This window comes from Hipposideros armiger, unplaced genomic scaffold (assembly GCF_001890085.2).
Source record: "Hipposideros armiger isolate ML-2016 unplaced genomic scaffold, ASM189008v1 scaffold_335, whole genome shotgun sequence".
Lineage (NCBI taxonomy): Eukaryota > Metazoa > Chordata > Mammalia > Chiroptera > Hipposideridae > Hipposideros > Hipposideros armiger.
The window spans coordinates 1554447-1570107 of record NW_017731685.1 but is presented as its reverse complement, the minus strand read 5'-3'; the positions used below and the strand labels follow the sequence as shown (position 1 = coordinate 1570107).

Genomic DNA, 15661 nt, shown 5'->3' with positions numbered 1-15661 from the left:
ATATATATATATATATATATATTGGATGTGGTGTACAGTGTGGGAGTGGAGTCAAGGGAATTTTAATAGATATGTATGATATGGGGGATGGGGGGGTGAGTGGGGCGGCGGATTGGGGGAGGGGTTGTCACTTTGAGGAGTAAAAAGTATAACCATTGCACGATGTTGTACAGCTGAAACTAATTAAAAATGTTTATTTCACAATAAAAATAAACAAATAAATAAAAATTTTTAAAAGATTTTTATTAAAAATATAGCTAACATACAATATTATATGGGTTTCAGGGGTACACCATAGTTGTTCAACATTTATATATCTAAAGACGTGATCACCATGAGAAGTCTAGAAACCATCTGACACCGTAGTATACTGTCACTATATTATTAACCATATTCCCCATGCTGTGTGTTACATCCCCATCACTTATTTGTTTTATGCTTGGAAATTTGATCCTCTTATTGTCCTTCGCCTTTCCCCCCTCCCTTTTAAGTTTTTCAATTACAGTTGACATTCAGTATTTTGTATTAATTTCAGGGGTACATCATAGTGGTTAGACATTTACATTATTTAAGAAGTGTCTCCCTCCCTGACTAGTCTAGTACCCACCTGGCACTATACTAGTTATTGCCATATCATTGACTATACTCCCTATGATTTACTTTACATCCCTGTCATTATTTTGTAATTACACATTTGCACTTCTTAATCTCTTCACTTTTTTAACCCTGCACCCCACCCCAAACCATCTATCACCCCAACAAATTTAGTACCCATCTGACACCATACATAGTTATTACAATATTATTGACTATATTCCTTATGCTATACACTACATCCCCATGACTGCTTTGTAACAATCAATTTGTACTTAATCCCTTCCACTTTTTTTCACCCACACTCCCAATCCCTCTCCCATCTGGCAACCATCAAAATATTTTCTCTATCTATGAGTTTGTTTCTGTTTTGTTTGTTTATTTTGTTTTTTAGGTTCCACATATAAGCAAAATCACATTGCATCTGTCTCTGTCTGACATACTCCACTTAGCACAATACTCTCCAGGTTCATCCATGCCACCACAGATAGCAAGAACCCATTTCCTTCCATGGCCGAGTAATATTCCACTGTATATATGTACCACCTCCTCTTTATCCATTCTTCCATCGACAGACACGAAGGCTGCCTCTGCATCTTTGCCATTATAAACAGTGCTGCAGTGAACATATGGATGCACATGTTCACTTGAAGTAGTGTTTTGAAATCCGAAATGGTACTTTGAATAAATACCCAAAACAGGGATTATGGATCCTTTGTCTCTTGTTATAGCCTTTTTTTAAAGTTTATTTTGTCTGGTATATGTATTGCTACTCCATATTTTAATTTGTTTCCATTTTCATGAAATATCTTTTTCCATCTCTTTATGTCTGTATGTGTTTTTCAATATGAAGTAATTCTCTTGTAGGCAGCATATGTAAGGGTTTTGTTTTCTTATCCATTCAGTCCTCATATGCCTTTAAATGGAGCATTTAATCCATTTACATTTAAAATAATTGTTGATATGTAAAATAGCTATTGCTAGTTTATTATTCATAATTTTGATCTCCCCCCCCCCTTCCATCTTAAAGAAGTCCCTCTAACATTTCTTGTAATACTGGTTTGGTGGTGATGAACTCCTTTAGCTTTTTCTTGTCTGGGACACTCTTTGTCATTCTATTTTAAATGATAGCTTTGCTGGGTAGTGTAGTCTTGTTTTTAGGTCCTTGCTTTTCATCACATTGAATATTTTGTGCCATTCCCTTCTTGCCTGCAAAGTTTCTGTTGAGAAGTCAGCTGACAATCTTATGGGAACTCCCTTATAAATTACTAGTTGTCTTTCTCTTGCTTCTTTTAGGATTCTCTCCTTGTCTTTAACCTTTGCCATTTTAATTATAATGTGTCTTCATGTGGGTCTGTTTGGGTTCATCTTGTTTGGGACTCTATTTTTTCTGCGCTTGCATGTCTATTTCCTTCACCAGGTTAGGAAAGTTTTCAGTCATTTTTCTTGAAATAGGTTCTCAATCCCTTGCTTTTTCTCTTCTTCTTCTGGTACCTTTATGATGTGAATGTTGTTATGCTTGATTTTGTCCCAGAGGTATCTTGAACTATCCTCATTTAAAAAAATTTTTTTTATCTTTTAGCTGTTGGATTGGGTGTTTTCTGCTACCTTGTCTTTCAGATTGCTGATTCGATCCTCTGCTTCATCTGTTCTACTGGTGATTCCTTCTAGTGCATTCTTCATTTCAGTAATTGTATTCTTCAGTTCTGACCGGTTCTTTTTTATGGTTTCTATGTCCTTTTTTATGCTTGCTATCTCTTTGCTGATGTTCTCATTAAATTCTTTGAGCATCCTTATAACCCCTGTTTTGAACTCTGTCTCTGGTAGGTTGCTTGCTTCCATTTAGTTTAGTTCTTTTTCTAGAGTTTTCTCCTGCTCTTTTATTTGAGACATATTTATTTGTTTTCTCATTTTGGCTACCTCCCTGTGTTTGTTTTTATGTATTAGGTAGATCTGCTATGTCTCCCAGTCTTGGCCAGGTGGCCTTATATAGTAGGTGCCCTGTGGGGCCCTGGCACCTGAGCCGGGTGCTCCAGGAGTATCCCTTGTGTGGGTTGTGTGTGCCCTCCTGTTATAGTTGAGCCTTGATTGCTATCGGCATGTCAGTGGGTGGGATTGGCCCTTAGGCTGACTAGCTGTGGGTTTTGGCCACATCCACAGCTTACAGGATGCTGTACAGAGGGCTTACATCACTGAGTGGGATTTACCCAATGAGCTCTCGTGCCTGTTGAGACCACCCTTTGTGTGTGGCACTTGTGGGGCTAATTGGGCAGTGCTCTGCTATGGTCTGAAGCCAACCCCCAAGTATGTTGATTCTGGGGTCTCTTGGGAGGGGCTCCAGTGCAGGCCCAGGTTACCCACTACCTATGAACAGCTGGGGACTACCCGGTTTTTTGCTGTCTATGCTAAACCTGGAGGCACGTGGGAGAGATCACGCTGTGAACCGAGGATGTGTGCCACCAGTACCAGGCCTAGGGTAGTTCCACAGAAAGCCAGGACACCCTGAGTCCTACTGCCACCTGCCAGCTCATTTAAAGTTCAGCTGCTGATAAAGCCTAATGTGGTATGCAAGTTGGATGAGGCAGGGTCTCAGGGTGTCACTACCATGGGAAGCATTGTGGTCACCAGGTTAATGTAGACTCTGGTTTGGTGCCAGTGCTAAGCGTGGAGCTACTCAACAAAAGTCTTAGAGCACATTAAGGCCAGTTGCTGCCTGCCTGGCGTCCTTGGACTCTGATAGTTTTTCAAGAAAGAGTGCAATGTGGGCGGGGCTGGCTGCTCATGGAGAAAGTGCCTCAGGCGCTGGGGGAGTTAGATGGAGTGGGGCTCCAGTGAGCCAGCAGGGTGGAGTCCCAGAGCTCACCAGACCAATCAGATTCAGATTTGGCCATAAGCATAGGGGGAGGGCTCAACATATTAAATATGGCAGTTGCCTGCCGGCTTCATAGGAGGAGGACCTCCCATAGGGAAAATGGGACTGTCCTCTAGCCTGCACCTCAAAGCTACACACCTCAGTCTGCTCCCCGTATACCTCTGATGCCTCATGAGTCACCATCCCTCCGTCGGAGCTCAAGGTGGATGCCTGCGAGTGCGTCTGTGCACTGGCCCTTTAAAAGGATGTCTGGGATTCCTGCAGCCTTCCAGCCCACCTGGACGGTTGTAATCCCCATTGTTTTTCACAGCCAGATGTGGGGGGTTCCTCTTCTCAGCACCAGTACTCTGGGCTGGCAGCCTGGAGTAGGGCTGCGGTCCTTCTCTCCTCCAGGGAGAACTTCCACAGCCAAGCTATCCCTCTCAATTTTCGTCTGCCACATGGAGGTTTGGGACCAGTCTGTTTCACATCTCCACCCCTCCCACCAGTTTCAATGTGGCTTCTTTTTTATATCCTTAGTTATAAAAATTCTGTTCAGTCAGACTTCAGATGGTTCTCCAGGTTGATTGTTCTATAATTTAGTTGTAATTTTAATGTGTTTACAGAAGGAAGTAGGCCCAGTGTTTATCTACTCTGCCATCTTGGGTCTCCTCCCCTATTCTGCATTTTTTATTTTGCATTAAAGCATTGTCTGTTCCTTCTCTAACTCTTAAGAACATGTAAGTTGTTACAGCAAATAAACCTGTAATGTAGGCAATTTTTATTGCCTTAAAAATAAGAGAAGCTTATTTCTCATTCACATAATAGTCCACTGTGGATGTTCCTGGTGGTGGGCAAAGACTCTTTTCTATTCAGTGAGGCACAGACCCAGCCAGGTTCCTTCCATCTTGTGGCTCTGGCATCTCCTAGAGCCACACGGTCACCTGTATTGAGTCTGTAGAAGGGGAAATAAGCAGTGTTGAGAAAGCATATCTGCTTCTTAACATCCTTATCCCAGAAGAAACACACATTCTGTTCTCATTCTCACACTAATTTATCACTCATTGTGAAAACTAATCATGTGGCCACATGTAGGTACCAGAAGATGTTGACCCTGGCAGGGCAGCTGCTCCTCAGCATCAGCTCTGTACTGTGGAACGGTATCATAACGTTTTGTGGACTATGAACCAAGTCTGCCACTGTTGCACGAGCTTCATAATTACCTTTTAAATGGCTGAAGAATATTCTATAAGTTGCTGTATCGTACTTTATTTAACAGGTTCTTCATTTTACACGTTTATAAGGATTGTTTAAAATGTTTCACTTCTAATGAATACCACTATAAGAAATATTACACATACATACATCTTCCCTGTTTCAAGATTATTTCTTTAAGAATAATTCTAAAAAAAAAAATGGGAGAGAGAGAAAATTATGAACAAAATTTACAATAATTTTTCAGATTCCTGAATCTACAGACTTATTCCTCAGGGTTAGGAACTAAATTATATCTGTAACTGCAGGGTCTTCTACATTGCCTGTTTCATGGTAACAATGAGATGACTTAGTGACCAGATAAACTTTAACAAGAGCAGTCTTTAACTTAAAAGGTTAATGCTATTTAGCTTCTTAATGATTTTATAGTTTGATGAGGATCATTTCTCAAAAATGTTTTTTGAACATTTTTCAAAATGATGTGGAACATAATTTATCATGGCTCTGCCTAATAATATGAGTGTAATTATTGCCCTGTGTCTTTCCTGTCTTGATAAATGGCACCACCGTTCATCAAGTTTTAAAGGTAGAAAGCTGTGCAAAATATTACCACAAAATTAGTGGCCTAAAACAATAGCAAATATTTATTGTTTTGTATAGCTTCTGTGGGACAGGAGATGGGCTGTTCCGTCTTGAGGACTCCATGAGGTCATAGTAATATATTGATGGGGCTTTGTCATATGAAATGCTTGACTGGTGCTGGAGGATACACTGCAAGATGGCTCACCTACACGGCTAGCAAATTGCTGCCAGCTGTTGGAGGGAGACCTCAGTTCCTCTCCGTAAAGGTGTCTGCACCAGGCTCCTTGAGTGTCTTCATGACATGCCAAGAGAGCAAGGCAGAAGTGGCAATGTCATTTATGGCCTCACCTCAGAAATCACGCACTATCACTTCTGCATTATTCTCCTAATCACTTAGATCTGCCTTTTTCACTGTGGGAAGGGACTGCACAGAGACATGAGTGCCAGAAGGCAAGGATCACTGGGAGCCATCTTGAAAGCTGGTTACCGTAGCTTTCCTCTCCCATATTTCATTCCACCTACATCTTCTGCTCATTCTCCTTCCAAAAATAGATCTCAAATATAATCACGTCTCTTCATTTCTACTGCCTAATACAAGACACTATCCACATTCAGCTCTGCTGTAATAGCTTTCCATCTGATCTTCTTCTGTCTGCTCGTCACTCTCTAATGAATTTTTCACATAGCAACCATTCATTCATTTTTTCCCCCAATTAATTAATTCAACATATATTTATTGTTTACTTACTACATGCTAGGTTTGTTTTAGAGTCTTGGAATATAGCAGTAAAAAAAAAACCAAAACTCCTGGGCTGGCCAAGTGGCTCAGTTGGTTAAGAGCTTGCTCAAGAGTGTGAACCCTGAGCAACAGGTTGCCAGTTCAATTCCCACATGGGCCAGTAGCTGTGTCTGAGCTGAGCTGCTGCTGAGCTGCCAACAGGTGGCAGGATGGCTCAGCTGGTGAGAACATGTACCCCTAACAACAGGGTTGCATGTTCAACATGGTGGGCTATGCCTGCCCGCAACTAAAGACTGAACTCGGCACCTTGAGCTGAGCTGCTGCCCAGATTGCTCAGTGGATAGAACATGGGCTCTTAACAACAAGGCTGCTGGTTCGACTCCCTCATGGGATGGTGGCTATGCCCACTCACAACTAATTGTACACAGCACCTTGAGCTGAGCGGCATGACTGGACTTGGAGCTGAGCTTGCTGCGCCCTCCACAACTAAGATTGAAGGACAACAACTTGGCTGTTCCCCTTCCCCAATTCCCCAACACTGTTCCCCTCCTCCAATTCCCCAACACTGTTCCCCTCCTCCAATTCCCCAACACTGTTCCCCAATAAAATCTTTAAAAACAAAACAAAACAAACCCAAACCTCTTTAAGGCTTATATACAGTGGGGAAATAAATAATGTGGAAAATATTATGTGGTAACATGTATAATACAGAAGATTAAAGCAGGGTAAAGGAAAGAGAAGACAACAGGGAAATTAGGGACTTATGGGCATTGTATTACACAGGGCTGTCAAAGGTGCTATGTGCGATTAGTTGACATTGGACCAGAAACCCAGCATGGCAGGAGTGGCCCACATATGAATACCTGGGTAAGAGTGCTCTATGCCCAGGAAAATCAAATGCAAAAGTCCTGATTATGCTTGATGCATTTGAGGAACAACAAACCAGCCAGTGTGACTGAAGCAGAGGGAGGGCGTGGAGTGGAGAATGGCATGTGGTGGGGGTTATTCAGATCATGTAGGGTCTTGTAGTCTATGCTAAAAACTTTGGTTTTATCTTGGGTTGGTGTGGGACAAAGAAAGGCATTGGAATGTTTTGCTGACACAATATGACTTGCTTTTTAATAAGATCATTTGGACTGCCCAGTCTGTGATCTTTTAAAATGTGAATAATATCAGGTCATTTCCACTGCTTAAAATCCTTCAATGGATGCCCATTGTACTTAGAAAAAAAATCTAAGCTCACTTAGCTGTCATTTCTATTATTGTCATTGTTATTATTAAAATTGATGCCCCATTATTCTCCATCATAGACCCCTGCTGATTTCCTTCCTAATATGTATCCAATTTATAATAATAATTATTATTATGCTTATTTGTTTATAATCTGCCTCATCCGTTCAAAACTATGTACTCTGGGGATATTGTGGTATGTGGACCTTTCCATACTAAATCATCCCAAGACTGATTTATTTTTGGAGCTCTTTTGTTTGTTCTCTATAGTATATTTTTTCTGTATCTTCCCTCATTGTCACCTTTGGTCAGTGATCTACCTCTAGCAGTGCTATTGTTGGTGCCAGGGTCACTTTGCTATTGAGCTGGATGCTAGAGCTTGCCTTGGCTTGTGGGCTACATCAGGACTTCTCAAACTTTAAGGGACAAATGAATTATCTGAAAGGAGGGGAGGCATCTTGATAAGTTACCAGTTCTTATTCAGTAGGTCTTGGGTGGGCCTTGAGGTTCTGCATTTTTCCCAAGCTCTCAGGTGATGGTCATGCAGCTAGTCCTTTGAGTGGCAAGGGGGTTGATCGCCAAACTTGGCTGAACATTGGAATCACCTGTGGAGCTTTAAAAAAGTACAAATGCCTGGATCCCACCCCCAGAGATTCCAATATAATTAGTCTGGGATGCAGTCTGACTATTGGGAATTTTCTAGGCTTCATTAGTGATTCTAATTTGTAGCAACATTTCCATACGACTTCATTGATATGTGGGATATAAAAATGAAAGCAACCAAGGAACAAGACAAACAAGAAACAAAAACTCAAAGACATAGACAATAGTTTAGTGGTTACCAGAGGGTAAGGAGGATGTGGGGGTGGTAGAGGAGGGTCAAGGGGGTCAAATATATGGTGATGGAAGGAGAACTGACTCTGGGTGGTGAACACACAATGCAATATATAGATGATGTATTCTAGAGGCATACACTTGAAACTTATGTAATTTTCCTAACCAATGTCACCCCAATAAATTAAAAAAAAATTTGTAGCAACATTTGAGAACCACTGGATTGGATGACATTGGGCCCTATTTTAAAACAAACCATACCAAGTAACTGTTTTTTTAAAAGTCAGTTTTATAGCTATAGAAAGAGTCTGGCCACACCAGTGGATGGCTTCCAGATCTCTGCCTGGTATGACTGAGTAGTTTCCCCACTGTGTCCTGCACATGGTGTCACTTAGTGGCAGAAATAGTTCCTGCCTTCAGGAGAATGGTCATTCCAAGTGCATTAAAAATATGGCCCCTGACAACGAGGCTGGATAGTAAGTCAGGTCCCCTCCTGTGTGAGCTCATGCTGAGGCAGAGGAGGGGATGAAGCATAGAATTACTCCATTTCTTTTTTCTTGTAATTTCTAGCATGTTAATGTGCAGTTTCTGAGCCACTAACAAACTAAGAACTTCTTGTGTGGTTCAAGCTAACCCTTTGGTCATCAAAAGCAGATGTTTCAAACTACTGAAAACCAATGAGGCAGTTTCAATTTATAGGTTAATAACTGACTGCGAGCTGTGGGTGTCCCAAATGGTCTTGGAGACATTGGGCAGAGGAGACAAGGCCCAAACCCCGCTACCCTCCACATCTTCTAACCTAAAGCCCACTCAGTTCCTTTTGCCAAGTGATTTACTATGTGTTAACAGAGCCTGGGGCACTTTTCCTTTGAAAAGTATTTCAATCCCATGTAACTGGATTGATTTTTTTCCTTGCCTGGTCTAGATTGGACGACTGATTATTGGACAGAATGGCATCTTGTCAACACCTGCTGTTTCCTGCATTATCAGAAAGATCAAGGCAGCTGGCGGCATCATCCTAACAGCCAGCCATTGCCCTGGAGGACCAGGGGGGGAATTTGGAGTGAAGTTTAATGTTGCCAATGGAGGTATGTGGTTCAGAATATGCCTTAATCATCATAATTTCTTTCCTCTTTTATTAAAATCTTACCATGACCCCCCTGATGGTAGACAAGGAAGGTGGGGAAGAAATGGCTCAGAAAAATCTAATGAGGTACCTGTATTAGGGCTCTCCAGAGAAACAGAACCAATAGTATATAAAGGGATTTGTTGTAAGGAATTGGCTCACATGATTATGGAGACTGAGAAGTCCCAAGACCTGCGGTCAGCAAGCTGGAGACTCAGGAAGGATGATGGAATAGTTCTTATCCGAGTCCAAAGGCCTGAGAAGCAGCAGAGCTAATGGTGTAAATTCCAGTCTGAGTCCAAGTCTGAAGGCAGGAGAGGACCGAAGTGTCAGCTTAAAATAAAGGCGGTCAGGCAGAGAAAGAGGATTCTCCCTTCCTCAGTTGTTTTTGCACTGTCCAGTCCTTCAGTGGATTTGGATGAGTCCCACCCATCTTGTGGAGGGCAGTCTGCTTTACTTGCCTCCTGATTCACGTGTTAATCTCTTTCAGAAACAGCCCAAATTATGTTTAATCAAACATCTGGTCTCTCTGTGGCCCAGTCAAATTGACACATAAAATTAACCATCACAGTACCCAAGGTGACAGGCCAAGGAAGTGACATAATGGGATCTTGAAACCATTTTGTCTCTTGGTCCCCTGCACTCCTCAGCACAGTAAAACAGTTGAATAGTCGATGCTTATCTGATATGGAAGAACTCTGGATTTTAAAGTTGAGTATACCCTCAAAGTCATTTAGACATATTGTCATTTTACAGATGAACAAATCAAAGTCCTGAGAGGCTGTTATTTGCTCAAGGTCACATGGCTGCTCAGAGTCAGACAAATGACCTTTTAGCTTAAGTCCTGGACTCTCTCTTTCCTATAGGAGTGTTGACTTTCTTTCACTGAAATGCTTAGACTTACATTATTTTTTTCTTTTATTTACAGAAATTTATAGTTTGGAGGCCCCAGTGGGGTGAGATATGTGCATAGGGGTGAATTAAAAATGTTTTGAACATATGTAAAAGTAGGGAGAATAATAAATGGATATCATGTGTCCATTACAACCCTTCCCCATATTGCCAATCTTTTTTTCCTTGAGGAATTTTAAGATAAATTATCGCATGAAGACATTTCACACTAAATATTTCTGAATGTATTTCTTAAAAAGAAAGACACACCCTTATATAAATAACTACATTATCACACCTAACCAAAATAAGGCTAATTCTCTAAATATCATCAAAAAATTTATCTAGATTAAAAACTTCCCAGTTGTCCCCAAAATGTCACTTATAGCTATTTTGTTCAAAACAGGATTTATCTCAGAACCATGCATTGCATTTGGTTAAGTCTCTTAAATCTCTTTTAATCTAGAGTACTCTCTGAGTGTTTACATGGGTGGGAGCTGAATTTTAACCAACAACAGTTACCAGTACCTTTATGAATTGTTACTGGCCCCAGACAAAACAGCACATCCTCAAGGGAAGGTACATTATCTTCCCCTCCTTGCAGCCATTTTAGACATTATCCAAACCAGGAACTTTATTCATGTTAAGCATTTTAAAAAAAAAGCCCACCTTATGAAGTGCCTTGTCTTTGAAGGCATGTTTAGAGAAGCTCTGCTTCACTGAAAAGCACGCATAGGATCTATAGCTAGTCTTGCAGCAGCTCCTGAATGTTTCAGGAAAAACTAGGCACTGTACAGGTATTCTATACACTAATAACACAGGAAATTGAATGGGCTCAGAAAATGGCAACTTGTCGAGAAATGCAATACATAAGTTGCCAAACTAAACAATAGATTTCAAGTAAGCGTTTGAAATTAATATCTGCTTTATATCTTGCAAAAGCATCTTAGTCATCTCTGTGATATCCTGTGAGACATAACGGAAGAAGGTATTATTTAAATACCCATTTTATAGACTAAATTACAGGAGGTAATGTAACCCATTCCGCCATACCTTGAATAGGGGGAGGCGATTGAACTTATCATTTAGCCTTTAGCTATGCTGCATGTTCCTCCTTTTGTATTTAATTCTTCATGTTTGAATGTGTTGGCATCATTGATACAACGAACATTCCCGATGGCATAGAGAGATGCCGTTGGTTTCTTCTTGTTCTAAGCAGAATAAGTTTTACCATGACACCCTTCATCTGAAGTTTCTGGCATTCATCTCTTCTATTGTGTGTCATACAGATACATCTTATGAAACGAGTTAAAAGGCTAACTGTATAGAATTAGCAAGCACATCCAGGGAAATGGGACACATCTGGAGCTATGTTGCTTTTAAAATATACTTAGAAAACAGGACCGTTCTGAGCATGTTTTTAAGTAAAGGGGACGATGCTAGAGCCCAAATGAAATCAATAATAAAAATAGTGATCTTTTTTTAATACTTACAATATGCTAGACTTCATACTCAGAACTTGACGTAGATCATGTTATTTAATCCTCACAACAACCTGATGAAGTCACCAAGGAATAAAATGGTTTAAAAAAATGACCAGTGTCACAGAACTAGTCAGCTGTGGAGCTCGTTCAAAACCTAGATTCCAAGAAGGGGACAGAACTTCTGAGTAAGAAGGCAAAGAGAGGGAAAGAAGCAAGCTGGAGGGGTGCAGAATGGAAGTTTTGGGAATAGTTGCCTATATCTGTTTAAAAGAAAGTAAGAATAAAGGTTGCCTGCTAAGATAATGAGGCAAGACTAGAGAAGGAACTTGGGATAAATGGAGATATTTTGTAAAAGGTATTCTGGGAAATTTGTTGAGAATTTGTGAGAAGTTTTGAGGACCAGGGTGCAGTTAAACCATCATTCTTAGGGGAAAGCAGTTTGTATAATTTTATGACTACCTTCAGCAATGCAGGGAAGTCTGGGAATGGCATCAATGGGAACAGATGATGGTGATGTCCCGGGTTTGGGGAATGGCTGGGTGGGCACGGCAGAGCACCAAGAGTTGTTAAGAGTGTCTGAGCTGACATCAGACTACTAGGATTCCAATCCAGCCTCTGTCAATTACCAGTGATGTGACCTTGGTTAAGGTCACCTTTTCCAATTTCAGTTTCCCCATTTGGAAAAAGGGGGTAATAATAATACTTACTTCATCTGTTTTTTGTGAGTACCAAATTCCATATAAAGTATGACACGTGGTATATGTAAGTTGCAATAATTGTTGGCTTGTTGCCATTATGCTACCAAAGGCATAGCTCAAATGGTGGGTTCCTGCCTCGGATGAGACCAGTGACACTAGAATGGACTGATGGCCTGAGAGTAATCATGTACTGATGGGCGTTAGAACAGCAATGATGAGTGGATTCAGCAGAGGTACAGAGTAGGGTGGATGGGCTGAGGACACTGATATTTGATATTTTTGAGAGAAGGATTTCAAGAGACCATAATACTTAAGGAACGCCTATACCAGGCATTGACGAAAATGAAGAAGAAAGCCATTGGAGTGGAAGATGTCAAAGAATGCAGAGGCAGTTGATGAGTTCTGAGGCTATCAACGTGGGTAGTTGAGTGGCACCCTAGAAAATTATCTAGTGTGCTAGAATCTTGTTTTACTTTTGGAAATCAGTGTGCTTTGTCATAAAACTTAGACTTTAGAAAACTGATGGAGACAGCCCTAGCACATAGTGTGGCGTTGGGGGGCAAGGAGATATTTATGCATTCTCCAATCTGGTAAGCATTAGTTTTGCATAAAAATGCAAAAACTGAATAAGACTATTTTTTTTGCTTGAAATTCTGTCTTCTTTATTAAGTTATAATGTTTGTGATTTTTTTGAGTGATCAAGAATCAAACATACACATTACATTAGCCCAAAAAGGAATGCAGTGTCAAAAATTATAAATATAAATATGCAACCAAACCCAAATTGAGCTTTACTGAATCTTAAATATTTACTAAATTACTGAATAATCCAGCCCTTTAAAAATCTGGAAGAGAATCCCTTCTCTATTAGTAAGGACCTAAAAAGAAGAGAGAGTCTTATGCTTTGCAAAAGGGTAAAAAATGGTAAGGAGTCAAGTTGAGAAGGGCTATGTTTATTTCTTTGTGGCCCTCACTTTTCCTACAGGACAAGAAAATGTCAGTACAATCTACTAGGCTCTTTTCCACCTACTGGAATGGTGCTATTGCTATTCCTCCCTCTCCCCCCCGCCCCCCAGCTTTAATGAGGTGTAATTGGTATACAAAAACTTGCACATATATAATGTATGCAATTTAATGAGCTTGGGCACTATTCCTTTTTATATGTTCAATGAGTATTTTTTGGGAGGCAGTATTAGTGTTATGCTCTAAAGCAGTACTGTCCAATAGAAATATATTGTGAGTTACATATGTAATTTAAAATTTCTGGTAGCCACATAAAAAAGTAAAAAGAGGGGCCGGCCGAGTGGCGCGATGGTTAAGAGCTGGCTTGGGATGCCAGAGGGCCCCGGTTCGGATCCCACATATGAGGGCCAGTGACACTGCCCTCTACAGCTAAGATGCTGAACAACAGCTCAACTTGGAGCTGGGCTGCCGTGAGTTGCTGGCGACGGCATAGGCTGCAGCCCCTGCTGCAGTGGGTTGCCATGGGCTACCATGTGTAGCCAGCAGCCTCCGTGAGCAGCAGTCCAGAAGCCGGCGACTTATCTGCCTCGCCCGGGAAGAGCACAATGATGGTGCCAACTTGGGCCAGTGAGGCAGCGTCCTCCACAACTAGACTGAAGAACAAAAAAAGGACTGCAACTTGTCTGTTCCCCTTCCCCCAATTCCCCAGCGCTGTTCCCATCTCCCCAATTCCCCAGTAAAGATTAAAAAAAAAAAAGTAAAAAGAGACAGGTGAAATGAATAATATATTTTATTTAACTTAATATATCCTAAATATTTTTATTTCAACATGTTGCTATAAAATTATTAATGCAGTCTTTCTACTAACTTCAAAACTCGGTGTGTATTTTACAACTATAGCACATCTCAGTTTGACTAGTCACATTTCAAATGCTTAATAACCATGTGTGGCTAGTGGCTATTGTATTAGACAGTGCAGCTCTAAGGATTGGGATATAAAGGAAATCAAGAAATAATTTGTGTTCAGTAGAAAGTTAAAATATAGTTGGTGAGTGAAATTAATACACAAAGCTATCTATCACCTATCTCTCTGTATGCCTATCCATCCATCCATCTTTTATATTTTAGATTTTTCAATCTACTTATTTATTTGATTCCCAAACTTGTTGCAAAAAATTTAAAGTGGCTCACATTAAGATATAATATATAATTTTACTATCCAATGTCACCCCAATAAATTTGATTTTTAAAAATTAAAAATAAGATATAAAAGTTAAAAAGACAAGAAAAGCTAAAGGAGGACAACTATTGATTTTATGTTCAATTCATTTAAAGTCTGTTACAGTTTAATTGTCAACCTGACCTTGTGAGCAAATGCATCATATACTTTTAGTTAAACCTCATTTTAAAAACTTGGGAGTCAGTAGAGACTGTGAGTTGGGGAAAATAATTTACCCTGGTAAACTCACGTACCAACGAGGGCAGCGGACCTGGGAGTAGAAATCATATTTGCTTCCTCTAGGTGCACTTGGTAAGCTGCAGTTTAAATCTGGAATCCCTCACTTCTGTCAAATGCATATCCTGTTTGTGTCTCATATCCTGAATAAAGCTGATTACATAACCGGGCCTCCCTGGCAGGTGTGAAACTATTTTTAGGGGAGACGTATCATTGCTTAGAAGTGGATTCAAACAAACAAACATGTAGGTTATTAGCCTTCATAGAATAGGTGAGGCTGACCAAATTTCCTACATCGTGAATGTATACAGCATAAGAAATATCAAGCATAATTGAACTGTGAACGTATAAATCTTTCTCCTGTTTGGTAGAGGAGGAGGTAACATTTCTCTGATGGAACTTTTAAATACATTTATTTTTGGTGGTGCATTATTTTCAAATTTTAGGTCCTGCGCCAGATGTTGTCTCAGACAAAATCTATCAGATCAGCAAAACAATTGAGGAATATGCCATATGTCCTGATCTTCGAATTGACCTATCTCGACTAGGAAGACAAGAATTTGACCTGGAGAACAAATTCAAACCATTTAGAGGTAATAGCTTATAATTTGAAGAAGTCCGATGAACTCTGTGGATGGAGGTGACTCTGCTATCTGCAGGGGAATGCACACACAAAAGCAATGGAATTATCAGTGTCGGGGGTGACACTTGATAAACAGACGTAATCTGAATGTGGGGCACAGGGAAATGAGAGCAGCCAAGATATTCAGAACGGGCCACTTTCAAAAACCACTTTTAAACGCTTTATCATTTTATACATAGGGAAGGTTTCATGGCTGACTCTTATACAGTGTTCCAAGAGCAGGCTGCGAATGCCAGAACGTGTCTTTGCGTTCCTAAGCAGTGAAGGTGAAGATGCCGGGATACTTTAGATAATTAAGAGGAGACCCAACACTGCAGTGGGGTTGTTGAAATTTCCCATGGAAAGTGGGCGTTCC

The 15661-nt window shown here is 40.5% G+C and overlaps 1 protein-coding gene across 5 annotated transcripts in view; it reads left to right on the top strand.

The window, feature by feature from the left end:
• The window catches only part of PGM5 (phosphoglucomutase 5), a 183986-nt gene that overhangs the window by 20262 nt on the left and 148063 nt on the right, over nt 1-15661 (top strand). For all 5 annotated transcript variants that reach the window (XM_019661118.1, XM_019661120.1, XM_019661119.1 and 2 more), the window contains exons 2-3: nt 8971-9133; nt 15110-15256. In XM_019661118.1, coding sequence (XP_019516663.1) covers nt 8971-9133; nt 15110-15256 — 310 coding nt within the window. The remainder of the gene's footprint in view (nt 1-8970; nt 9134-15109; nt 15257-15661) is intronic.